General features: G+C 36.8%; 2 protein-coding genes across 14 annotated transcripts in view; one reads left to right on the top strand and one right to left on the bottom strand.

Moving 5' to 3' along the window:
- Positions 1–247: 247 nt before the first annotated feature.
- On the top strand, positions 248–25,249 carry WDSUB1 (WD repeat, sterile alpha motif and U-box domain containing 1). 3 transcript variants are annotated; one of them, XM_039328422.1, is made up of 12 exons: positions 248–840; positions 1,182–1,228; positions 1,676–2,091; positions 3,777–3,961; positions 6,120–6,209; positions 7,123–7,216; positions 9,212–9,245; positions 10,969–11,009; positions 12,727–12,833; positions 14,203–14,382; positions 17,601–17,741; positions 23,451–25,249. In XM_039328422.1, exons 3-12 carry the CDS (start codon positions 1,694–1,696, stop codon positions 23,627–23,629), a joined length of 1,449 nt encoding a protein of 482 aa, XP_039184356.1. In that variant the 5' UTR covers positions 248–840; positions 1,182–1,228; positions 1,676–1,693; the 3' UTR covers positions 23,630–25,249. The 3 variants fall into 3 exon arrangements, with proteins under 3 accessions (XP_039184356.1, XP_039184353.1, XP_039184354.1); XM_039328419.1 differs by lacking the exon at positions 1,182–1,228 and having other exon boundaries at positions 251–840; XM_039328420.1 differs by lacking the exon at positions 248–840 and having other exon boundaries at positions 870–1,228.
- TANC1 (tetratricopeptide repeat, ankyrin repeat and coiled-coil containing 1) overlaps positions 23,743–27,822 on the bottom strand; it is a 185,063-nt gene continuing 180,983 nt past the window's right edge. For all 11 annotated transcript variants that reach the window (XM_039328411.1, XM_039328414.1, XM_039328409.1 and 8 more), the window contains one exon: positions 23,743–27,424. In XM_039328411.1, the coding sequence (XP_039184345.1) occupies positions 26,089–27,424 (1,336 nt within the window). In that variant the 3' untranslated portion in view covers positions 23,743–26,088. The remainder of the gene's footprint in view (positions 27,425–27,822) is intronic.

The raw sequence follows: 27,822 nt of genomic DNA, 5'->3' as shown, positions 1-27,822 counted from the left end.
AATTGGATCCAACCTCTTAAAGCTATTATTAACAACCATAAGGCTATTACAGCAGCGCCATTTATTAAACTAATAGGCAAATTACATTCTATCTACAGCACAGTGCCTAAAAAGAACTCGTGCATATTACAAGTCACCACACCTGACATATGTAGATATGATTGATAACAAACCCTCGTCTTCCTGTTTTATGTCAGGAATACTTGGATATGGCAATTCGGGTTGATACTTCCCTTACGTGTTTATGTTACAATCATTAAGTCCCGAAATTTAGATGGGAGACTGTTGAATGTCTGCCAGTTGAAAATCTGGAAACTGAACAGTTGACCAAATGCAATTTCCTCCCACACACCTTTAAGTCGCAGCGAATTTTTAAGGGGTTTAGCTCAAGGTAAGTCTGTAAAAGGCAGATTATTTTTTAATTCGGGCACATTTATTGGACTATACGGCTCGCAACCCTCTTTTTTCCATTTTGTCTTAAATGCAGTTCCCGCCTGTGTGAAGCCTCAAGGTACGAAGCACAGGATCGGGGAGTCACGAAGGAGAAAACAGGAACGTAGTGACTTTGTTTACAATGGTGACGTCACATCCCCGACGGTCACCAACACGCCCCCCCATTTTGCTTCCGCGTTCGGAGGAGACGGTCACGTGAGCACAGGTTCGGCCGGTTTTACTGTGTACAGCACTTCCATCTTCCCCCCCGGAGAAAAGCGATGGGCGCGGCCACGTGACCTTGTTTTGTTTCTGACAGGTCGGGTGTCCCCAGGCCTCTGTCAGTCGCTCAGTTCCTCACGGATAGAACGGGCGAGTCCCGAAGGCACCGCGCCGCCGTAGGGAGAGGTAGGAACAGAGTTGAGGGAGGGTCCTGTTCCTCCCCTCTCGGATTGGAGGGCTGAAGCGGGACTCCTGAGAGTACTGGGGCCGCTTCGGGGCCGTTAGAACGAGAGCGCCCCCCGGTGGTGGGTGGTGCCTGTTTGCCTGTCCCAGCCCCTCTATTCTGGGTCTCCCCCCCCCATCTTCTGGAAAGAGGAAACGGGGAAAGGGTCTCTTAGTGTTAGTCTTAAGACTTTGAAATGGTCAGACCTCTGCCTTGAAAATGTTTGTTTCAAATTACGTCTCTCGAACGTGAAGCAGACAGAGTTAAGTGTCAGGGAGTACAGAAAGCAATTCTGACGTTGCAGGTGACTCTGAGGTTGGAAGCTGCCAGCCTCTGTAAATCAAAATCCAGGTAGGTATTTCCAGTGTGCCTGATTATAAGGTACCTATAGCGACCGTATATTCTCGAAAAAAGTAAAGGAGAAACCTGAAAAAAGGGCAAATCTGAAAGAGCTTTATAAGGAGAAAAAAAAGTTAATTGTTTATGTTTAAAATTTTGCTTTACAAAGGATAATTCAAGAGCAAAACCAAGCAAATAAATTTAAAGGACAGCTTCCTAAAATAAAGAATAATGGACGCAAGGTCTCTATAAGTATATAATATCATCCATAAATTATGGGTTATTATTTTGGGTTTAGCTTTTCACCTTTACTCTGATTGAAACTAGTGAGAAAGCATTTTTTTGTGAGGACCAATATTTTGGTAATGATAGATCAGCTTTCTTAGTACAATGTTCAATGGAGTGTAACTTAATCTAGAAATTATGAATCAACTTGATTTTTGTTTCTCTTTATTTCAGGTAACTTTATATCACCAAATGGTTAAATTAATTTGCACTTTGGCAGACCACAATGATGATGTCAACTATTGTGCCTTCTCTTCTTCCTATTTGGCTACATGTTCCTTGGACAAAACAGTCCGTCTGTATTCGTTAAACAATTTTAGTGAGGTTCCTTACTCACCATTGAAAGGTCACACTTATGCTGTCCATTGCTGTTGCTTCTCTCCTTCGGGGCATATTTTGGCTTCATGTTCTACAGATGGCAACACAATTTTGTGGAATACTCAAGATGGGTTGAAACGGGGAATATTGGAGCATCCCTGTAGAAACCCTCTAAGAATTTGTCGATTTTCTCCTGATTCTACATATTTAGTTTCAGGAGCAGCTGATGGAAGTGTAAATATGTGGAATGTTCAGACCCTAAAATTGTTTCGGTGAGTATACCAAATCTGAGGCAATTAGAAATACTTTTTTCAGAATTATTAAGTTTATTTGCTTATGCTTACTATAATGGAAGAAGTTGCATTCCCATTTCTACTCCAGTAGTAATAATAATAATAATAATAATAAAGTTGGAAGGGACCTTGGAGGTCATCTAGTCCAACCCCTGCTCAGGCAGGAAACCCTATACCATTTCGGACAAATGGCTGTCCAGTCTCTTCGTAAAAACTTCCAGTGTTGGAGCATTCACCGCTTCTGGAGGCAGGTTGTTCCACTGGTTAATTGTTCTAACTGTCAGGAAGTTTCTCCTTAGTTCTAGGTTGCTTCTCTCCTTGATTAGTTTCCATCCATTGCTTCTTGTCCTGCCTTCAGGCGCTTTGGAAAATAGCTTGACTCCCTCTTCTTTGTGGCAGCCCCTGAGGTATTGGAACACTGCTATCATGTCCCCCCTCGTCCTTCTCTTTGTTAAACTAAACATACCCAATCCCAGCAAGCGTTCCTTTTATGTTTTAGCCTCCAGTCCCCTAATCAACTTTGTTGCTCTTCTCTGTACTCTTTCTAAAGAGTCTTTAACATCTTTTTTACATCGTGGTGACCAAAACTGGCTGTGTTAACCCTGTGAACCAGACCTCAACGAGTTTTAGGCCCAATAGATTTTAAGGGTACCACTTGGCTGATCAGGCTGTCTCATTTAGTGATAAAGTTAGGACTGCTTCTATGAAAGTCAGGGCAAACGATCCTTGGACTTCAATGGATTGAAGAGAGTTCTTGAAATTCAAGTATTGCAGGAAAGATTTGTTTCTGTTTGTTTGTTTTTTAATTAACATGTCCTGTACAGTATCATGTTTAAAAACACTCTATCAAGAATGAAACAATGCAGTTTTATGTAGACATAATTATTATTTTAGGGGTAAAATGTCTCAATAAGAATGATCAATTTTCTTGTGCTGTATTCATGTGAATCAGTAAACTCGCTGGACATAATGCTAAACTGTGGCTCTAGCTCAGTGGTTCTCAACCTGTGGGTCGGGACCCCATTTGGGGTCAAACGACCATTTCACGGGGGTCACCAAACAAGGCTGTCCACCATTTTTTCCCCTTTTCTTTGGCCACGCCCCTGGCACCCAGTGATGTATAAGTGGTTGGGGGTCACCACAACATGGGGAACTGTATTATGGGGTCGCGGCATTAGAAAGGTTGAGAACCACTGCTCTAGCTCTCTTTTCCTTTGATGCAACTGCAATATCCTGTTCTGAAGTTTTTGTTTACATGAAGATTAATAGCTACTTGCCTATTATCTGAATCCTGGCATATCTTAGAATAAAACAATTACAAACTAAATTAATGATTCTTGCCTGCTCTAAATAATTATAATTAAGATTTAACATAATTTAGAATTTACACTTAATATAAAACGCAGCAAAAAAAGAAGGAATATAAGTAGTTCCCTAAATGTCAATGCCTTTAAAATATACCCCTAATCTTGACAAGTGATTAACAATAAGTCTTGAAATTTTATAATTACACAAATTAAAATGTTATAGTACATGTGTAGGCAGCTTTGACATTGCTCTGTTTGTTATATCAAAGATTACTTTGAAATATTCTCCTTTTAGATTTAATTTCTTTTTTTTCCCCAAACATGTAGCTACCAAATTCCTTTATTCTTGCTTTTTAGATCTGGTAGCGTTAAAGATGGATCATTGGTAGCTTGTGCATTTGCTCCTAATGGACGTTTCTTTGTGATGGGATCATCCTGTGGAGATCTAACTTTCTGGGATGACAAAATGAAGTGCTTACATAATGAGAAAGCTCATGATCTTGGTGTTACCTGCTGTGATTTTTCTTCAAGGCCACATTCTGGTTAGATAATTTACTATTTAAATAAATCCTTTTAATATTTTGTCAGTTCCAGACTTAACTGTTACTTGTATTCTTGTCCTTAGTATCTATAACTGATGAATATAAATTCCTTTTGAAGTTTCTCTTTAACTTAATTCTATTGTAATGGATTTAAAGCCAGATTTTTTTCTTAAGTAATATTTCCTGCCCAGTGATCTATCTCTTTTGCAAATGTATGGCACATAAGACTGTTATCTTAAAGACATTTCGTGGGGGTAAGCTCTACTGATCACAGTAGGACTTAATTCATAGTATATATGCAGAGGACTGTACTGTGTAAAAAGTTTATCATACTTTTCTTTCCCCTTAAAGAAATTGTGCTTGAAGTAGAAGAGAATTTTGGCTGCAATTAAAATTATGTGAAATTATTTATTATTTTTATTTGATTTTATCTCATTTTTTTTATTTTATAAGTAATTCAAGGCAACGAACATATACAATGCTGCTTTGCTTTCACTGAACATACTTTAAAAGGACAGTAACTTTTACTTTTAATCTCTCTTCATATGGAAAATGTCGAATTCAAAGCAATTAATTTCATTTTTTATTTTTTTCCCTAATAAACATGATTTTGGAACTGCTAATTGGCTTCTGCTTGAGTATTCTATGCTCAGTTCAGCTAGTCTTATGATTTCAAATTCCAGTATCGTAGGGAAAATGTTAACATCCATATATAAAATGAAGTCCTCCTAAAATATATACAATGATTTTTAAATTACCATAGTTAAAATTGGAATGAAAGATGTCCATTTATCGTCTATGGCAGGGGTTCTCAACCTTGGCAACTTTAAGACTTGTGGACTTCAACTCCCAGAATTCCTCAGCCAGTCTATGGGGACTCTCAGTCATCCAGGTGTGATTGTCCCAAAGGTGCTTTTTCAGGAGGCAACTGGACTTTCTTGTTCTTCTTTGAAGATGTTTCGCTTCTCATCCAAGAAGCTTCTTCAGCTCTGACTGGATGGTGGGGAGTCGAATGGTGGGAGAGTATGAACGGATTTCCAGAAACATTGCAGACTACAGGAACCATTTGTGCTTTAGTTTGAGATTCAGACAACACAGACTCATCCTAACCGCCTGTACCTGTCTTCAATAGCGAGGGACACAGGGCAGAAAAACATCCTGTTATCTGAGAAGGCTCCACACACATTTGCACTACTCAGGAGAGGACACAGGTAAATCTCCAAATGGTCCCAACAACTCTCTAAAAGAATGCAAATGACCAGCTGTCTTCAAGCAATATAAATCCTTTCACTCCCCATCATCCAGTTAGAGCTGAAGAAGGAAGGTTCTTGGATGAGAAGTGAAACATCTTCAAAGAAAAACAAGAAAATCCAGTTGCCTCCTAAAAAAGCACCTTTGGGATGTCCATTTATCTTTGCCTATTTGGGATTACTTGTGTTACATTAAACAGGTGTGTGGATTGGAGACACTATATAGAACTATTGTAATTATAGGGCGAAAAAACGTTCCATTCTAGCATATTTTATATTGCTCTCGTGGAACACAAAGCCAGAAAATTCAAGAACTGTCTGATTTACAACACAAAACAAATTAGATATAGGTAGTCCTCAACTTACAACCATTTGTTTGTTTAGCAACCATTTGAAGTTACAGTGGCAGAGAAAAAAGTGATTTATAATCAGTCCTCGCACTTAACAACTGCCACAGATTCCCCATAGTCATGTGATCAAAATTTGGGCGCTTAGCAACTGACATGTATTTACAATGGTTACGGCATCCCAGAGTCATATGATTGCCACTTGAGGTCTTCCCAGCTGGCTCCTGATAAGCAAAATCAATAGGGGAATTTGGATTTGCATAATGACCACATGATTCACTCAAAAATTGTGGTTATACATTTAACAATTGTGGCAAAAAAGGTAATAAAATCAGGCATTCCTCGTTTATCAACTGCCTTGCTTAGCAACAGAAATTTTGGTCACAATTCTGGTCATAAGTCAAGGACTACTTGCATTACATACAGTCCACCAGATTTCTGAGTTTTGCACAGCAAACCTCTAATTGTGCTTAGTTTACTAGAAGCAGATATTGGAAAAAATAGAAAACCTTATTTTGTTGTGTTTCTCATGCATTTCTGAATATGTATCTATTTTCTCAGATAAGCCAGATGCTGATTATTTCAAAATGGCATCTTCTGGTCAGGATGGCATAAGTAAGATCTGGCTCATTTCATCTTCTGATTCTACAGGTATCAATAATTTAAAAATGCTTATTCTTTAAAAAAATTACTTGCCTTTCCACTGCTTGGATTTTTGATTAGGTCTTGCTCAAACAACGAACATAAGACAAAAGAAAACGGAAGTATCTTACTGAACAAGTGAATAATCCTTTTTGATAATACAAAAGGATTGCTTATAAAAGTATAAAAAGGAAAAAAGGAAATAATTGATGGTACATTACTGTAAAGCAACATATTACAATAAAGCAAGCGTATCAAACTCGCAACGTCACATGACGTGTCACGATGTATTGCGACTTTTTTGCCATTGCTGGCAATGGGGTGGGCGCGGTTTCGCTATGACGCATCTGGCCCGCGGGCCAGCAGTTTGATACCCCTGCAATAAAACAATAAAAACACCAACAACAGAGAGAGAAAGGTAAAGTAATCATTCTTAAGAGAGTGTGAAGCTTTTTCATATATAATTATTTATTGTTCCTTATTTTGATTGATATTAGAACGAGGGTTAAAATATATTTTTCATTCATTAATATTAATATGAATTCATATTAATGAATTCATATTCATTAGCATGAATTCATTAATAATACCCTAGTGGTGTATGGTTCTGTCAGATTGAATTCTTCCCTATTTTGGCTCCTAAATTGGCTCTAAAGATCTTCCAAAGCACATTTTGGAGGGAAATGATCAGAAAATTTTGTTATGAAAATAAAATTTTTAAAAAAGGTATCCATTTTATCCTATTCTCATTGCTTTCATGGAATACAAAGCTAGAACATTAAAGAGAAGCCAGATTTACAATACAAAACACAAGCTAGATACTGCATTGTGCAGTATATTTTACTTTGTATTCAAAAGTGATAAGGTTGCAATTTGATAAAGAATATTTTCATTAAATATTTGTTCGCCTTTCAATGTTTAGGATTTGACCTGAGATATAGATGTACTTTAAGTGGACATACTGCCCCAGTTCTGGCTTGTGCTTTTTCCTCGAATGGGCAGGTTTTAGTTACTGGGTAAGAATCTTTGTTTAATTTATATATTCTACTTCTGCAGTTGGTTTGCTCAATTGGTTCTTAGTTTTTCCCATTTCTATGTTTATAAAGATGGACCTTTATTTAGCTTATTTCTACACTGATACTGTGTTTCCCTGAAAATAAGACCCACCCAGAAAATGAGCCCTAGCCTGATTTTTTGGGGGTGCGCTTAATATTAGCCCTACCCAAAAATAAGCCTGGGGGTGGGCGTGGCCAGCACAGGAAGCGGCAAGTGTGCAGGGGCGGATGGTGTCTGGCAGCAGCCGCAGCTGCAAGTAAGTTTGAGGGCAGAGGCGGGGGGGCAGGCGATCCAGACACACTGTGCTCGTGGGAGGCTTGCACGGCAGCAACGGCAGCAGGCGGAAGCAGAGCCATGGGGAGGAGGCATGCGATCCGGACACACTGCCCATTCTGTCCTTTGGTCTCTTGGCTAATCTGCGGCTGTGCTGGGGCAGGCAGCCCACAGTGTGTCCGGATCGCCTGCCTCCCCCCGTGCCTCTGCCTCCTGCCGATGCTGTCCTGCGAGCCTCCCGCGAGACAGGCAACTGTGCGCACATCCAGATTGCTTGCCTCCCTTGCCTCTGCCTCTGTGCTCAGACTTATCTGCACTGTGCCCTGGGGCCAGCAGGCTGCAGCTGCTGCCAGACACCTTTGGCCCCTCCACACTCGCCGCATCTTGTGCGCGCACGGGGGACGGAGCGCCTGGCCAGGCTGATCACCCTGATACCGTGTTTCCCCCAAAATAATCCCTAATGCGTCTTTTGGTGTCCCCAAAAAATATAAGACTGGGTCTTATTTTCTGGGAAACACGGTAAGTGCTATGATGCCATTGACAATACTGAGCATCACATTATATCCATTTAAGCTCATGAATCATTTTAAGGAGAAGGTTTATTTGAAAGTAGTGTTGGACATTTGTAATGAACTCAAAACCACTATAGACCAATCTCCCAAATTTAAAAAATATGTAAGAAAAAGTCTACTTGCAACTTGTGTACCTGTGATCAACCTTTCTATGTGAATTAAAAGAAAAAAAATGTATAGATGGCACGTCTCCATTAAATACATATTCAAAACCTAAGTTTTTGCAACAGAAAGTAAATATAAACAATCATACATTTAAGATGCAATATGAAAAAAAGTCAGTTGCTTTTGCAGAAAGGCTTATTCTACATTAATACAGTGTATTTCAAGGTTATGGAGCAAGACAGCTTTAATACTACTTTTGTTCAACCAAGCAGTGGATCAGAACTACAGGTAATCCTTGAGTTATGTCTATAATTGAGCCTGGAATTATGATCATAGGTCATGCCTGTCGTTAAGCATGACTAATACATGTGTCTGATTTTACAGCCTTTTTGCTGTAAAATCATTAAATGAGTCATCATGACTTAAGTGAACACAGCAGCCATTAAGTGAACCCATTGTCTTCAATAGGCAGTTTTCCTGAAGAAAATGCTGGGCTTGGGCAAAAAAAAACTCATCATAAATTGCACCAAAAATGTAATTGTCCTGGGGGCTGTTGGAATTTTGGGTTGTAAGTAGCCCTGACGGGGTCCATTGTAACTTTGAGGGATTGCTAAGCGACTGGTCATAAGTCGAAAACTACCTGTACACAGAATACAAATCAAAACCAACAAGCAAAATCATTTAAGAAGTATATATATTACTCCTTCTAGTAGAGACAACTATAGAATTCTTAATGATTGGAGTCTCAGTTTTTAAAATGTTCAACAGATTATTTTAATGATTCTTATCCTCCTGGATTTCTTTTCATTCCCTTTGAGTTTCAGAGGAGGTTATTGTAAAGTTAACTACCATATTCATAATAATCACTGTGCTCTAACATTGAGCTTATGCTCACTGTTTGCTATTCACACTATTCTGATTCTTGGACAATTAAAACCTTTTTTTTAACTATTGAAGGATGAGTTCTGATACAGTTATGTTATTTCATCTTTGTTTTCTCACTAGGTCTGTGGACAAAACTGTAATGATTTTTGAAACTGTAAGTATTTAAGAGGGAAAGCCCTCATTATGCAAGGATAACAATATATTAACATTCTTTTTTCTATTAGTAGGCATTGCAAAATTTGCTTATTCAGTAACTTATTCCATGATAAGCTGTGTAGGCCAGGTATTTGCTTAAGCTTTTTTTCCCCCCTTTGAATCTGCTTGTTATTCCACAGAATTATTTGTAAAAAGTATTTAGAATATTTATTTGTCACTTGTTTGCTTTACAGTTCCAAGTAGTTTACAGGGTGCAGAAAAAAATCATTTCTGTTTCTATTCTTGACAACAAGAAAATGCTCTACTTCATTAAAGACTATATATTTAAATTAAAAAAAAGTTTTAAAAGATGGGTTATACCCAGGGTCAACTATCTGCCAGTGGATACATTTCATCAGCCATTGACCAAATTTAAGGGGGGGGGGGCTGCAATTTTCTGATGCAGATGAAGAAAAAAACTTTTGGGGGGAGGAGAGAAAGGCGTTTTTAATATCCTATGTACTGTTAATGTGGAAAGGATTGCAGTCTCAACTGAAACCTGACACTGGTATTTTTTTTCCATGTACTTTTTGATCATCTAGACTAGGGGTAGGCAACCTTGGCTCTTTTATGACTCGTGGACTTCATAGCTGGCTCAGGAATTCTGGGAGTTGAAGTCCACGAGTCATAAAAGAGCCAAGGTTGCCTACCCCTGATCTAGACTCTAGAGGAATATGTCTGTCTTTAAATGATACAAAAGTTTTAGTCACTGTTAGTCCAAATGTCTCTGAAAGTTAAAAATATAAAATGGGGATTTGATACACCAAATAGCAAGGTAGATTCTTCGGCTTTGTAGAGAGATTCTCTGAGGAAAAGAGTCTGTAGCTGTATAGTTTTACTTTGGCTCAGAGTATATGCGATCCAAATAATATGGCAAGGAATAAAGCATATGATGGACCTTATAGTGACGAGTGATGGGCAGATAGCAAGTTGTATAAGCAGTTGTATGATAGTGCATATAGGCCAATGCAATGAAATATAGTACAGTAATGAAAAACGAGCATGTACTTGCTATCTGTTTGTAAGTTTTTTTATTGCAAACCTGTTTTTTATACAATCATAGGATATTTTAATAGTTAATTTTGGAATAATTTCCTTAGTTTTTCTGAGATGAATTTAAGTACTGTATGTATAATACTGCAATGTCTTATTTTAGATAAATTTTAGAGAAAATTATGAATTGCAAAAATAATAAAGACTTTTATGGCACATTAAGAATGAGAAAAAATATTATAGGAAACTATATACTAAAAAATAGCTTTTCCAATGGAAGTAGAACAATGTGAAGAGTAGCATCTAGTGGTGTTAGATGCCAACTACAGGATTTGTTATCCATTTAACTTAGCTGGCAGCATAATTAATTCTAGTCACCTTTATGTTATTTCTTAATATTTTTGAAGATTATTGTAATCTTAAATAATCTTCAAAAATATATATAAATATTGGGTAGTGGTTTTTTTCCTGTAAGCCCAGTTGAGTAAGGGATATTTGTAGTTTTGGAATTCTTCTCTGTTTGATAATGATTTACTGCAATTTTTAATAAATTCAGCTTTCTGTATTAATTATAGATACTGTATCTGTAAATGTATTATGTATACCTGTAATTTTTGGATATAAAAATGGTGTATAGATTAATTTAAATTGCCTTATCATTTGTTTGTTTCTTTGTTTATTTTGGACAGAACACTGGGAGCAGCCTACACATTTTGACTCAGCATACCAGGTAGGCCATTAGCATGTATTAGTATATTACTATATAGTAGTAGTAGTAGTAGTAGTATTGATCACTGCACAGCCTCATGTTCAGATTGGATTTGGCATTTTTGTCTATCTTTCGAGTCCTTCCGAAGGTCCTGGGAGTAGTAGATCTGGATGTTTGATGGTGTTACAGATATCATTGCAGGATAGAAGCTATTCCCAGTAAAGCCGCCTTCTGCAATTGACTGGTGGTGAATTAGTCAATGCCAATGGCATTCAAGTGGTACTCCAGTTGTTTTGGTATTGTACCCAAGGCGCCTATTACTATTGGTACTACCTTTGCTTGCCTTTGCCACAGTCTTTCTATTTCTGTTTATAGGTGTTTTGTTATCTTCTTCAGTTCTTTCTCTTCTATTCTGCTGTCTCCAGGCTCTGCCAAATCCACTATCCAGACTTTTTTGTCTTTCTTATTGACAGTTGTTAGGTCCAGGGTGTTATGTGACAGGTGCTTGTCTGTTTTAATTCTAAAGTCCCAGAGTAATTTAACTTCTTCATTTTCTATGACTTTCTCTATTTTATGATCCTATCAGTTCTTGCTTGCAGGCAAATGATATTTCTTGCAGACCTTCCAATGCACCATTGTTGCTACTTTGCCATGCCGTTGTTTGTAGTCACTCTGGGTGATCTTCTTGCAGCAGCTTACCAGATGGTCCACTGTTTCTTCAGTTTCTTTGCATAGGCAGCACTTACTGTCTGTTGTTATCTTCTCAATTCTAGCTTTGTATGCATTTGTCCTTAAGGCTTGGTCTTGTGCAGCCAGAATTAGTCCCTCAGTCTCTTTCTTCAACTTTCCTGCTCTTAGCCATTGCCAGGTCTTGTTATTATATGCTTTCTCTGCTATTTTTTTTAATGTACAGGTCATGTAGTGCTTTGTCTTTTCATGCCTCCATTCTGTTCTTCATTTGGTCTTTCTTGTAGGCCAATTTGGCCTGTCCAGTAATCAGTAAGCCTTCCTGGCATACTAACTTCTTCATTGTCCTTCAGATATTCTTCCAAAGCCCTTTCTTCTTCTTCAGCCATCTGATGTACTTGCAACATTCCACACCCACCTATTTGCCTTGGTAGGTAGAGTCTATATGTCGCTGCGAGGATGAAGGGTGTGATTCATTGTCATTATTTTTCTGGTCTTCCTATCCATGGGTTTTAGTTCTGCTTGAGTCCAGTGCGCTATTCTAGCTGTGTATCTAATGACTGGAATTGCCCAGGTGTTGATTGCCTTGATGCTATTTCCTCTATTGAATTTGGACTTTAAGATCTTCTTCACTCTCTTGGTGTATTCACCTCTAATCTTTTTATTGACTTCAGTGTGCTTGATATTGTCAGCTTGAAGGATGCCCAGGTATTTATAGTAATCATCTTCATCCGGACTTTTAATGTTATTTTCGTAGAGCATCTTGATTCCTTCAGTTTTCACTATTTTTCCTTGTTTGATAGTGAGTGTGGCAATCCACACTCTATTGTAATATCTTGGCTATATATATGGACAGTGTTGAGCAGCGTTCTATTTCAGATGGAGTTTTTCCATACAGCTTCAGATAGTCCATGTAAAGGAGGTGGCATATATTATTATTATTATTATTATTATTATTATTATTATTATTATTATTATTATTATTATTATTATTATTTCAAGGATAGCATTTGAAGGGTGACATATATTTATCAAGTAATGTTATTTCTAGATATGTTACAACTTGTGCCTTTGCACCAGATATGCCATTATTTGCTACCGGTTCAATGGATAAATGTGTCCATATCTGGCAACTGGAACCAGAACAACTTTTCACAGGTCAGTACCAAAACGTTTTTGTCTCCTGCCTTGTAAACATTATATCAATTTGTTTTACATCATTACCACCGAAGTTTAAACCTACATACTTTTATATGTAAAATAATTTCTTTGTTGCCTTTTGTCTCAAGTAAGGCTCCAGACGGAAGCCTTCCTCATTTAATCCCAAGCCTAAATTAGAAATAATCAATTTTCTTCCAAGAAAAATTCCTATTCAGTAATTTTTGAAAGATATATTTGGAAATCCAATTGTACAGTTGAATGAAATTGTCCCTCCCATTTTTATCCAACCAGGCTTAAATCACACGTCTGTTCACAGTATCAATCCAGGATTAAATCATTGTGTTCTTATATACTTTTCAATGAATATTAGTTTGTTGTTCTAGTGGCCAACTCAAGCAATCCAATCACTATACAAGATAATTATTGTAACCAACCATCTAAAATAGGCTGTGGCTAGCACCTCACCTGCCCCAACCAATTAATATCTCCCACAAAATGAATGTTCTTATTACTTTATCAATTTCTCATTACATTTGGTATGTAGGCATATCTAAAGGGATTGACACTCGTTTGTAGTTAAAGAAATTGCCTAAGGATGAACCCATGTCTGTCTCCTCAGTAGAAGCATTAACCAATTTTTGTACCACCCTGGATGATTGTATCTTTATTTATAATCAAAGGCAAGTTATTCCCAGGCTATTTTCAAGCTGGCAATTCAGCTTAGTCACTCTTGTCTCTGTTTGGCCTCAAAGGGGACTCAAGCAAGAGTTTCTTATCCTACTGCAATTCAAAGAAAGATAACATTTTAATTGTGTTTTTGATTGTTTTGATTGTTATTTGGTCTTTTACAAAAGCTTTAAAATATCACATAATGAAAACAGTAAGGCAGTGTATTAGGTATAGACTGTCCCTCTTCATTGGTTGAGAAAATAGGATCCTCCAGAAGCTGTACATTGGAAGAAGAGAATAGAGTGGCTTTTCTTACCACTCTTTCCTTGTTGCCCATGGCTTTGTGAATTATTGTGCTGTTCTCAAGTATCTCTCAGTCTTCCAAAAGTACTTTTTTGGGGGGAAACACAGAAAAATGAATCAGGTTAAAAAAAATAAGTATTTCTAACAGCACAAGGAAAGATATTGAACGCATGTCTGGATCAATACATTAAAAGCAAGTAATAAAGTAATATTTGCCTTCTAATTGTATAGCATATCAAGAAGATTTATGTTAGGTTGCATTTGCTAAAATCTGATGCAAAAAAAGAGGATAAGTGTTACATTTGTGCCACCCTTCACACTTGGAGCAATGTTTTAATTATTTCTTTTAATATATATTATTTAGTTACGTGAGTTCATTTTAATCTTTTTTCAGGAAGTCCTCTGATACAGGAATCAAAGATTTCTGTTGATAACTGGACAGAAGAAGATGTTTCTGTTTGGCTTCGAGCACATAACTTACAAGACCTAGTTGAGATTTTTAAAAGAAACAATATTGATGGTAAAGAATTGTTAAATCTTACAAAAGAGAGCTTGACTGATGATTTAAAAATTGGTAAGACAATTGAATGAAGTATTTTACAGTATTATTTAAGCTGAACATTCTGATCTAATCTGAACATAATTTATGCAAAAAAACCCAGCATAGTTATTAGTAACATTAATCATTTTAGGAATGTTTGAATTTTTTTGTCTCATGTAGAACAATATGAACATGTAACATTTAACAAGTCCAGGTTGTCAAAATATTCCATTCTGATATGAACCGATGGTATTATCAATTGATTATCATTTAATAAATAACTTTATATAGGTTTTTTTGGTGTGGAAACCAAGCAACAGTTTTTAGACCTAAATACTTGATTTCATAAACAAGTTATAGAACTTCAGTGCCTTTTCATGTAAAAGATACAGATGACTTGACTGTTGTAATCAAATAGATTCTATTCCTTGATTTTAGTCCTTGTCAGATTTTTTTTAATGAAACAATCATACAGGTAATCAAATAATGATTTGATAATACAAACAAATGAGGATGAGGATTGTATAACAGAGTTGGTTTTAACAATAAATAACCTATTGAATGCAATTGGTTTATGAATCAAATGCATTTGAAAATGAATGATCTTCCTTTTTGTTAGTCTTTTAATCGTGTTTACTATTGGTTGTACTTCTGGTGAGAACCACAAAGCCATTTCATCAAATTATCTAATTTTTAAAAATCACTATTATTCTATAAATAATGATATGAAAATACATATTGGTATATATGAAAATTATCTGAGTTTTGTATACATGGAAATCACAGATAATGTTCACAATTGTTCCCTTTTGTTCCATCAAGAGCTTTGGTGCATTTTGTTGAATTCAAGGGTACCAAAGTTGCAAAGCTTATCAGTTGAGACTAATTAGATAATGCTGATGATAGGCTTATATTAAAAATTGAAATCAGTGGGATTGAAGATAGGCTGACCTCCCGCAAGTGCATCAGCACTCTGTCGAAATATCAACATAATAACATGTCAGTGTACAGGGACTTTTAATGACACCACTGAGAATTAATTACTAGTTACAAACAGGAAAATAAGAAACTTGGCAGAGTTGATCATAATGAGATCTGCAGTATAAAGTGGATAAACAAAATGTAAAATATGCTAGCAGAATTTGCTGATCTCCATAATTCTGATAAAGCTAACTGAATAGGAAGAAGGCAGGTGTACCTGCAGGTGTGTGTCATTTCTCCATTGTTTCACTGCACAATATTTCTCAGCATATAATTGTATATAAATTTGTCTTCCTGATGTTTAACTCGGTTGGATTAGGACTGTGATTGAAAACAGTTGTGCAGGCCCTCTTCATCATGATCATTATAGAACAGAATAACACTATTCTATATAGCTTTATCTAATAATATTACATGCTGATTCAATATTTCCTGTCAAAGTAATGTAGAGATAGATTAATTTGAAAAAAAGAAAAAAAATCTTATTTTTGAAAAATCCTTATGAGGACTTTTTCTTTTAATATTATACATACAACATATCTTAAGCTGTTCTTCTTTTGTTTTCAGAACTTGTATAGATTCTGATCTCCACAACTTGAAAAGAATTTATTATTTTTGCCTTGTTTAAGTCAGAAACCTTTTCCTTGAGTAGGCCAACCTCCCAGAGACTTTTCTTTCTTTTTTGACAAAATTAATGTTTTCAGCGTTATTACTTCAACTGTGTTACTTTTTTTGTAAAATTCAAGAGCAATAATAGTTTAAAAAGTGATAGTTTAATAGCTGTAATTTCTCTGAATTTTAACTTTTGAAATCTTCTAGCTTAGTATTTTGAAAGAGAAATAACATTAACAAGTGGTAGTAATAATTGTGATAATTTAAATTAACATTTCCTGAGACTGCAGTCTTATGGTCTTCGAGAGAAATCCGAATAACTACAGGATTGCTTGCATTTTCCCAGTTCAGATAGAATGTCGGACTTCCGGAAACAAAAGTGAAATTCAGTTTCTTCTACCAGCCTCTGAGGCTGGCATGTTGCAACATCCAATGTACTGAAGATGTGTTGAATCCAAAGACCTTCTGATACCTTGATATGGCACACCCATCCACTACTCAAACTATCACATAATTTGGATAGTGAGATGGGCATAATTCTAATAAATAAAATAAATAAAATTTAAACAAATCATGGAATTGGTTACATTAGAAAAAAATTTTTTTTAAAAAAAAATGAAGATGCAGACATTTGTTCCTTCCTGGCCTGAGATTCAGAGGTAAAAAATACAAAAGGTATAAAAGTTGATTGCCCTCTCCTTTTAGACAAAAACAAATTACTTCAGATCTTTTTTAAAAAAATCTCTTTTCCCCCACATCTCACTCCTTATTAGTAATCAAATTATAAAACTCATCATTCAGTTCAGCAAAAGTCTGTTAAGAGCTACGAATACTTTTGTCCTTTTGAAAAATACGTTTCTCAGATTTAATAAGCTTTGCATAAAAAAAGAAATTCATAAATTGAAAATTAAGACAATGGACCATCTTTTATTATTTTATAGTAATTGCTTAGCTCTTGTGCTCTCTCTCTCTTTTTTTAAATTCTCTAGAAACATTGATTGGCTGGGAAGATGACCACCAGGTGGATCATCAGCAATTAGGCACCACTCAAATAAGTTCCTACCCAATTCGTTTCCAAATTTGAAATAAATTTACATTGTCTTTTTTAAAAATTGAGTCCAGGATGGAATTACAAAGCTCTTTTGTTTCTTCAGATAGAGATGATACAGTACTTGTGATATTTATTACAGTCACTGACTGGAATTCAACAAGTGAGCAGCAACTGAAACAAAATAAAACAATATAATTTACTACACGATTACTGATGCAATCAAAGTGTGTCTGGTTTTACAAACGGCATAACACAACATGGCCATTTAGAGATACTATTTGGCCATGTCGTGCCATGTGTGTTCATGCTTATTTTCTTGGCTATAATTTTTTTCTGTTTTTATAATGTCTTTTTGTCACTTGAGCTAAACCTAAGTAGGCAAAAGTGAATGTAATGTTTTCATTTTATATTGTCCCTATTACAGGTAGCTTTACATAAAATCATCATTTGATGTGTTCTCTCTGCAAATTTAAGAAAGACATAATTTTAGCTTTTAATATTCAGGAGAATTACATAAAAAATCATTTTACATAATTAACTGTACATTGCCTTGTATTATTTTTCCAGTTAGATCTAGTCACTAAGAAGTCTAATATAACTTTTCCAGAATCTCTAGGTCTTCGCAGTAAAGTTTTGCGTAACATTGAGGAGCTCAGGAATGAGATGAAATCTGCTTCTCTAGATATTCCTGATGAATTCCTGTGCCCCATAACCAAAGAACTTATGAAAGAGCCAGTGATTGCCGCAGGTAAGCGTGCTGAAGATGGCTTAGCTGTATTTATCATTTGGTAGAGATTTAGTAATAAGAATATATGTTTATAAAGCAAGTTACGTATAATCTTTTTCTATCAAAGGCACAGAGAAAACATTTTTAGTTTTAATTATCACCATGTTGATTACATTCCCAGAAACCAATAGAAATGAGCCATAGTATAATCATGATAGAGTGAAAATCTATTAGACAATTTGCAATACTATATTATATATGATGGAGGGTGTATCCAGTGGGTGGCTTTTCTACGTTCACATTTGGTATGTGTATAACTGGCTGCCCAATACTGCATAATGTTCATATTTGTTATTTCCAAGATGCATGAAAGAGATATAGAATATCTCATTAAATCTGAAGCAAAACTGTATGAAGCCAGAAGCTGGAGCTTTTCTCATACCTGATTATTAATAACAGTTTTAGGTTTTAAAAATACTATTTGTTCTTTAAAATTTTTGAATTATTTTAAATTGACTGTTTTGAAAGTTCAGGGATGGGTTTAATGTTCTTAAATTGATCCCAGTGCCTTTTAATCCCTTATCAGGCCAGCATAATTCTGACCCTGTATGTTCTCATATACACGTGAGAGAGACTGATCTGTTTGTGACATTGTTGAAAATTTCCTGGCTTTAAGAGTTTTTCTGCAAGCTTGCAAGGACAGCTGAAGGTTCCCCTTGAATGTTGGCCCTTTCAATCTGGCATGGGCAACTCTTGCTTGGTTCTCAAATCATTTTTAAAGAGTTATTTAAAAAGCCAGGGCACTTAGTTTTCACATTTGAGTGTGTCCTCAAACCCCAAACCTACTATTTCAAGGGAATTTAGATGCAATTTACCGCTTCATTTAAAATTAAGTCCTTCCTTCCTTCTTTTTTCTTCTTTTCTTTCTTTTTTTTTCTCCATCTCAATCAGTGTCTCTAAAAACATATTATAATCAAAATATTAAAACATTTTAAAACAATAAAACTATAGGGTTTCCTGCCTGAGCAGGGGGTTGGACTCGATGACCTCCTAAGTCCCTTCCAACTTTATTATTATTATTATATAATCTTAGAATATACACACACTTCAAACTTAATAGAATTGCATATAATCTATGGACATATGATTGCCAATTGAACACTAATAGGTTTGAATAATGGGAGGAGATTGCTTTAATCGTGTAAACAATCTGTCAACCTAGCTTCTTTAAAGCGACATCTCTCTGGCAAAGGTTTATGGAATGGCTATCATTCTGTTCAGTTCTCCATTATGTATAAAGTTTGTAAAAACATAGAGCTCACGTGTATATGAGAACATACAGGAACATAAGCATTTTATAAAGGAGCTTACAAGTTACCGGTACAAAGGTGATCTGAGGTAGAGGAGGGGCTTTGGCTGATTTTGTGGAATGGTGTGGATTCTTGGCCCTGGGATAGGTTTGCTTGTTTGCTGAGCACACAGTCTGAACTTACAGATGTAGCTGACTCAGTAATCAAGTGACTGCTAGTGGCTAGAACTGCATTTATGAGTAAGCAGCTCCCCCTCAGGCATCATTCCTACGTTAGGAAGACATCAGGCAATAAGGATAGAATAATAGGAATAGAATAGAATAATAGAATAGAAATAGAAATAGAAATAGAATAGAATAGAATAGAATAGAATAGAATAGAATAGAATAGAATAGAATAGAATAGAATAGAATAGAATAGAATAGAAATAGGAATAGAGCTGGAAGGGACCTTGGAGGTCTTCTAGTCTGGTCTCTTCTTGAAAACCTGCAATGTTGGAGCACCCGTGATTTCTGAAGGCAAGCTGTTTCACTGGTTAATTGTTCTCACTGTTAGGAACTTTCTCCTTAATTCCAGGTTGCTTCTCTCTTTGATCAGTTTCCAACCGTTGTTTCTTGTCCTGCCCTCTGGTGCTTTGGAGAATAATGTGACCTCCTCTTCTTTGTGGCAGCCTCTCAAATACTGGAATACTGCTATCATGTCACTCCTATTTCTTTTTTTCTTTAGACTAGCCAAACCCAAGTCCTGCAACCGTTCTTCATATGTTTTAGTCTCCAGGTCTTGGATCATCTTAGTTGTTCTTCTCTAAACTTTTCCCAAAGTCTCAACATCTTTTTCATAGTATGGTGACCAAAATTGGTTGCAGTATTCCAGGTGTGGTCTCACTAGGTTTTATAAATACTAATATTTCGCGTGATCTTAATTCTATGCCTCTGTTTATACAACCCAGGATTGTATTAGCTTTTTTGGCTGCTGCTGCACATTGCTGGCTCATAGTCAATTGATCATCCACTAGGACTCCAAGGTCTCTCTCAGTTACTGTTTTTGAACCAGGTCTCACCTAATCTGTACTTATAACTTTGATTTTTCCTGCCTAAAGGTAAAACTTTGCTTTTTTCCACATTCAAACTCATTTTGTTGGATAGGGCCCATAGTTAAAGTTTGTCTAGATCTTTTTGGATTCTGAGCTTGTCTTCTGGGGTGTTGGTTATTCCTGCCAGTTTAGTGTCATCTGCAAATTTGATGAGTTCCCCTTCTGTTTCCTCATCTAAGTCATTGATGAAGATATTGAAGAGTACTGGGCCTAAGATGGATCCTTGTGGTACCCCACTGCTTACTTCTCTCCCATGTGGATGCAGTACCATTGAGGGCTACTCATTGAGTACGGTTTATCAGCCAATTACAAATCCATCTGGTGGTGATGTTGTCTATTCCACCTTTTTCTAGCTTACCAAGCAGTAGATTGTGATCTACTTTGTCGAATGCTTTACTGAAATCTAAGTATACTATGTCCACAGCATTTCACTGGTCTACTAATTTGGTCACTTTATCAAAGAATGAAATAAGCTTGGTTTGGCATGATCTGTTTTTAACAAACCCGTGCTGGCTAGAGTGAGCCAGCAACTGTGATCAAGGAATTTAGCTGAGGAAGAACAAGGCAAACAGATCTGACAGAAAAATGAGGAATCTTCTGTGATTCCCTGCCAGGAATGCACTGTTTATACTAGAAGGTTGGGTTGGGAAGTTATTTCTGCTGAAGTAGGAATTAGGAAGCTGTGAGCCTCCATATTGGTATCTGCCCACCCTATTAGATCCAGCAGGTGACGGGGTTGCTGGTGGGACTAGAAAGATGTTATGATGCCCACTCTCTGGAATATCTCCCAGAGATCAAACTCACCCTGAACTTTTGGCTTTTCACAGGGCCTTAATTATCTGATTTTGCTATTAAGCCAGGAGTCCTGATAATACAGGGTGAGCCCAATTCCTGGTTGTATCAGTTGTGGGGTGTAGTAAAGTCCTCTGTTGCTATTTGATGCCATTTATAATTTTGGTTATTGATTTTACTGTTTTTAATTGTTAGCTGCTGCAAGTCCTATTTATTGGATGGGTGGCCATATGAAGTTATAAATCTTCCCTGAAAAATACTAACTAAGCATGATGGAAATGGAGATCCCCACATTTGAAAGCCCACGTTCTTGATGCCTGCATTAAGGAAAACTATATCTGAATGTTGCATACACTAAATTATTTCATTATTTCAAAAGGGAGGTGAGGGAAAGTAGATTACAAATTTCCAAATTCTTTGGAAAGTGTATGAGACTTAAGTAAGTAGGCAACGGCCTTTACAAAAATTGGCAGTACATTTATATGTTATTTCTTTTTCATAGCAGAACTGAATCAGGCCTGGTAACTGCATTTATCTCCTAGTCACGTCACAATTTTGTGCTTCTGTTTTATACATGAAAAGCTTAGGACACAAGGGACTCTGTGTAGCAGTTTTGATTATTCCTTTGACAGCTTTGTGATGAGTTTTTGGAAATTAATTTTAAACTCAGGATTAAAGTAACAGACTCAACATACTGAGAATTCTAGCTCATTTTTAGCAAACTGGGAGAATGAGAGTGAGATGTGTTTATCCATCAGTAGAAAATGTTTAGTGATACTTTTTTATTCCATCATTTTAATTTCATGGAAATCAGTTACTTACACATGAGAAAATATTCATATTGTCTGATGAATGACTATATGGTATGAGGTTCAGACATATTTGATTGGAATACAGTATTTTAATTCTTACACTATCTTAAAACAGTGAGATAGATATTGCTATTACTACTACACATATTATTTATATACTGTAACTTCATATTACTTTCTCCGTCTGTGTCTCACACACGCGCGCGCACATACACACACAAAGAGATATTCAGTTTATTTCTATGTAGCTTGAAGAGTTGTGCATATATATTCAAGTCATCACTGCCTTTTTGCTGCTTCTAGAAAAAGACACATTATAAAGAAAAACTTTCAAAGATAATAGTGCTTAAAAAAAACAGTAATCATAAAAACTAAAAAAAAACATAAAAATTACCAGTATAGTATGTGCACTTTAAAAAATTATCTGAACAAAATTATAAATGCTAGTTCGGTTGGTCATGATCAGACTGTACAAAATTGCTTTGTACAAATTATTTGATTCCTTAATTATGAAGGCTAACTTTCTAAAGGTTATGTAGTGGCTTTCTAAAGCAGTTTTCCCGAACCTTTCCAGGTGGATGGCCCTGCGCGCAAGGGGGGGGGGAAGGGGATGTTTTTGCATGAGTGGGGCTGTGAGCGCCAGGGCCCGCCACTCATGTTAAGTGGGGCTATGAATGCTTGCACCTGCCATTTATGCAAGTGGGGCTGCAAAGGCCTGCTGCTCACCCTTTTCTATTTGTAAAACCTACATTCTGCCCCACAAGTGGTTGCAGCTATGTAAAACTGAATAATGTTTAAAATACAAGGAAAATATTTTATTTGCAAGTTCCTTCATTATTCCATAAGTTTATATCCTTCTTTGGCATTATTGAGAATGGGTCTTTGTCAAATCTGTGCAATCTCAATTTTTGTCAAACCTGTATTTTTTTATTTTGGGGCAAAGGTTTTGCCTACAATTATAAAAATGTCCTTCTAGTACATAAAAATTGTAGTCTTTCATGAGGCTGTCATCCGTTAAGTATAATACACAGGATTTAGTTTTGAGGGCAGCAGGAAAAGACATGCTTTCCCTGTTTACATACTGCAGGTGAAAAAAAAATTCAGTATGTGAAGATAATCCTTGTACAGTCCAGATTCTGCAAATTTAAATTGCCAAGAAAGGCCTCTTCACGTAGCACAATTCTCTGCAACAGGGGCCCTCCACATATAGAGCCAGCATACCCGACCCCAGCTTGGTAGAGATGTATGTATTTTGGCTGTGCAAACCTATTTGGATCGGTTCGCCACGCTGGAGCCTTTCAAAAGCTCTGCATGGCTGCTTCAGGAGCTGCCCCAAAGCGTCTGAATATGAATGACTAGCAGACAGCACTTCCAGTTTGAATTGCTGCCAAAGCAGCAGGAGCCTTCAATGTGGCTGTAAAAGATGTAAAAGACATGACACTTCAGTCACTTCAAGCAGCGGTGCTGAAAGATTTTGTGTAACATTAAAAAGTATTTAATGAAATGTTCTACATTGTATTAATCTTTTACGTTTGTACATCAGTAGATTCTTACTGAGAGTCAAAGGATGCAGTTGCTAAGTTCATACCGATTTCTTCTAGATAATAGATATGCATTTGTATCTATTGATACGAAGTTGGTCCATTTCCTATCTAGAGATATCTTGCTTTAAGGTATGATTTGCAGAGCACTTGTTTTCAGGAATGTTTGTTTCTTTCTTTAGATGGCTATTCCTATGAGAAGGAAGCAATGGAAAATTGGATAATTAAAAAACGGCGTTCTAGTCCTATGACAAATCTCCCTCTTCAGAGACTTGTACTTACCCCAAACCGAACCCTAAAAATGGCAATTAATCGCTGGTTGGAAACTCAGCCAAAATATAATGAAAAGCAAGCACCTTAAAGACTGTCATTTTTTTTTTTTCAAAATTAGAGGAAATAAATTGAAAGGTATGTAAAACATTTCAGCTTCTGCCTATGGATACAGCACACTTTTGTTACCGTGGGGATAATTGATGACATTAGCTCAAGTCCCTTGATCCTTGACGATTGTCAGCTATTGGGTATTACAAATGATTTAAGTGTCTGCTACTGAATGAAATTCTGGCCGAAGTGATATTTATATTAATGGATTCCATAGACGACAGTAGGACTTGGTTTTGATTATGTATGCATGGGATAGAACATTTAAGTTTTATTAATTTCAAGAAAATATACAGCTTGTAATAGATCATGCGCTGTAAAAAGTTATTTTGAAATAATTATGTGCCTTTTCCTACTGCAGCTTATTCGGATATCAGAGCTTCCCAAAACTCCCGGGCCCAGCCCATAGTAGACAGAAATACAGAATTGAGGCCAGAGAGGTACATGGTTGGTTTTTTTGGTTTTTTGCCTCTGTCCTGGATCTCTAAATGTACATATTTATGTTCCTGTTTATTCCAAAGAATGGAGGAACACCGTGGCCCTGACAGAGAGCAACAGGTGCTTATATTTTCCCGCCTCGCCCAACCTTCTTCCAAATACCTTTGTGAGATGGGTCTGGTGTCATGTTTTGTTGAGCTTAGAAAAGAGCTAGCGCAAGGAGCAAGAGCCTGAAGTTAGCTTTCCAGTTCTGAGATTTTCTAGGCCATTTATCAAGTTGGCGTGAACCTGTGCAGTAACATTTTGCATGACTTAGTTAAGTGTTAACAGCAGAATTACCACTTCTTACTACCAGACCTGAAACAAGTCTTCTTTTTATTAGCTATTATAAACAGTCTTCAGAGGACTATGCTCAAGAATGAAATGAAAAACTCAAACTATGCACAGTTTAACTAAAAGGGCATCTCATGATCAATTATAACTTTGTAGAACTGCAGTACACTCCCATTTCAGTAAACTTTCCAGAGGTGCAGCCTAGATATAAGGTTGACAATTCAACCAAAGTTTTGGCCTGGAATAGTTATCAGCTCATTGGAGATCAGACTGTTGAGCTGATCTACAAATATTAAACACTCACCTGTGTTCCAACAATTTTTGGAAGAGAGAAGCGATCCATGCAGATTGTTCACATATTTTACGTTTGAAATGGATCCTAATCAAACTTGCGTTAGTGATGACCGCTCAGTGTTGTGCTGTAAAACTACACTACTGAACCAGAGACTATATTAATAATCTTTTATTTAATAAGAGAAAAATACAGTAGCTGTGCAAAAAATAGATCTACAGAACAAGAGAATAAGATTGTACAAATATCAAGATAAACAATAAATAAGCTACAGAATAGATTAAGTCATTCCAAAACAGACTTTTTAATGCTTTTTTAAAAAAAATGTGTGAAGTTGTTATAACGTAACATACATTCTGTACATATGGGAATAATTTGTTAAAGGGGCTACAGAATTTTCCAGCTTATACAACCAACCTTTATTACTTACAGGAACATCCTTACAAAATGTGCCTCTTCAAGAACAGTTTGTAATTTAAATAGATATTTCTTACTGCGATATTGAGGAAAGTATCAGTGGCCTTTATGTAAGCTTTTCCCTCGGATAGATATTAGATGTTCTATAAAAATACTCTATGACTGTTTTTCTCTTGCTTTTCTGATATAACACCTCAAAAGATGTTTAGATAAACTATGTAAAGTGCCGATTGTATGTTGTTAACTTGTCATGTGACTCAGTGCAATAACAAAGATGTTGAATAAAATGCATGCAAAATTTTACTTCTTCCCTTGCAATAATGATAAGACAGCCTCAATTGCATGGGGAAAAAAATATCGCTGCTGAAATATTTGTAGAGATGATATAAGTTATATCTGCCATATTTATAAAAGTGGGAGAATAACAGTCAGTCTTCCTTCTAAGAAAATATTCACTGACAAAAGTAAAGGTTCTGTGGATTCCATCCTCTGGAAGCAATTAACCCAATTTAAACAATAAACAATATACATGACCAAACAAAGTGAGTTTTACAACACAATCCTATAGTCTGAGAAGTAAATTGTACTTATGTTCATCGAGACTTAGTCCCCAGTGAGTGTATATACCACTGCAGCTTCAGGACTGCAGATTTTTAAAAGAAAAACATTTAAGAAAGATTAGTTTGCTATACTGCCGCAGGCTGCATAAATCCAGACTTGCAAGGTTTGACATAAATGATGGAACTTTTCAACTGTGTTAACAAACACCTTAAGAACATATTTCAATTAAAAGGACAGGATAGCTAGATTAATGTTCATATTGCAGCTATAAGATCTCATTTTTGTGATACGCTCCCTAAAATATGATTAATAGTAACCTAAATGCCACTATTGCAGTTAAGTTTTACAACCAAAAGCCACGATTCATCCCTGTTATTAATTTGCCCTAGAACAGTGAATCATACGTTAGATTCTACAAAAGATCGCTTTGGTTTTGTAGAAGTGATGTGTCCTGAATGAATGTCTTTGCTCAGCTGAGAATGCTGTTTGGAGAGAGCTTCCTGATATAAATGAGCCACTGGCTTACCTATCCTGTTCTCTTGAGGGCTGGCAGACGCTTGGTGCTTCAGTTCCTCCAGTTCTTTTGACTGAGTTCCATTTTGGAGATTGTCTCCTATTATTAGGGGAGAAGAAAAGAAAGACGAGCCCTGACTTGCAGAGTTGTTTGGTGGTTTGGAAGAAAACTCACAGCTTGCAGATAAAGTTGTCCCGGAACTCTTCAGGAGCCCTTCTGTAGCTTGGCTGTGCCAACTGCGATTTGATGGGTTCATCTGCTGCTGTTGGAAGCGTACAGTTTTATCCATGATCCCCATGAATGGAATACTGCGGGACCGGTGTTCGACTGATCCACTCTGACCAAGCCCAGCTTTGTTCTCCTTGAGTCGAGTGTCGAGATTTTGTCCTGCCATGCTCTCAGAAAAGCTACTTGTTGAGCTGGAAGGTACCTTGTTGACAGAAAGCGAACTGGCACTACTTTGCTGCCTTAATTCACCGGGTCCTTGACTTAATGATGGAGGAGGATGCACACTCAGCTTCTCGTGTGTTTTGGACTTACTCATGAAAGAAGATCCTTTGTCACTATGCTGCAAGTAGGGAAGCTGGCAAGCTGCTAATCTTTCATTGAAAAGCGCACAGCTACCGCCTGCCGATACTGTGTGTGCCCCATCTAAATGCTGTGCTTTGTTGTTTGGAGTCATAAGATGTCTGGAAGTCACAGGGCTTGGAGGAAGATATTGGAGGTGCTGAATCTTTGTGCCAGACTGACTAGAACTAGGTCTTGTTGCAGCCTGGGCAGAATTCAGATGCTGATTGGTTTTTACTATCTGAGCTTGCTTCGTGGGCTGCACAGACTCTCGCAAATATGTACTGCCGGCTCTGTTTGGAGGAGATACAGGCCTGAATTTCTGCTGAGTACCTTCCTGAGGGTTTCTGCTGCAAGATAAAGAAGCCTGGAAAAGTGGCAATCTTGGCCTAGCTGGACCAGGTTCCTGCTCACATAAAAGTTCCTCCTCTTTTATTTCTTCCAGGCTGAAGTGATCCTGCACAAGTACTTCACCCTCATAGTCAGAGTCATTGCTCTGCTGCATTGCCTGAAAACACTGCTGCTTTTGTTGTTGTGTTCTCTGGAGCTGTTTGCACTCCTCTTCGACTCGAGTTAGCAGTCTCTTGATTTCTTGGTTTCCAGGGCACAACTTTATGGCTTCCCACAGATCGGTGAGGGCTGCCTGAAATTGCCTGAAAGGGAGGAAATCCAAAAACAATAAGCTTGGCACATTCCTTTTTTCACAACCACAAGCAGCAGTATATTTATTTTGGCAGTTCCCTATGTATTTTATAACCCACTTGTAAATCCCTTTAAAGAGTAGCATGATAACCTCCTCACCTCCCAATTACATGAACGGTAGACCTCAAAACGCTTTCAAAAATTATTGACGAAGAACAATAGAAACCCTAACCCTGTTAAATTAAATGTGGAATAATACTAATGTTTTAATTAACATGATTTTCTGTTATTGCCTTTAAATTATATAAAATGTTATCTGTTGTGTTGGCCTCATCCAGTTTATCAAATGTGGTTTCTTACTCAAAAAAGCTAATGTAGTGCTGTTTTAGACAGAGCATAGCCTTGTCCA

This window comes from Crotalus tigris, unplaced genomic scaffold (assembly GCF_016545835.1).
Source record: "Crotalus tigris isolate CLP2741 ecotype Arizona unplaced genomic scaffold, ASM1654583v1 scf7180000024376.1991246, whole genome shotgun sequence".
NCBI lineage: Eukaryota > Metazoa > Chordata > Lepidosauria > Squamata > Viperidae > Crotalus > Crotalus tigris.
This window is presented reverse-complemented; position numbering and strand designations above follow the sequence as displayed.

What these genes read in the sequence shown, in the direction of transcription:
- WDSUB1 (XM_039328422.1), top strand. Translation starts at nt 1,694, where the DNA reads ATGGTTAAATTAATTTGCACTTTGGCAGACCACAATGATGATGTCAAC. An exon ending in ATTTTGACTCAGCATACCAG is followed by an intron (nt 11,010 to 12,726) that starts GTAGGCCATTAG and finishes TGTTATTTCTAG; the next exon opens with ATATGTTACAACTTGTGCCT. An exon ending in ACCAGAACAACTTTTCACAG is followed by an intron (nt 12,834 to 14,202) that starts GTCAGTACCAAA and finishes ATCTTTTTTCAG; the next exon opens with GAAGTCCTCTGATACAGGAA.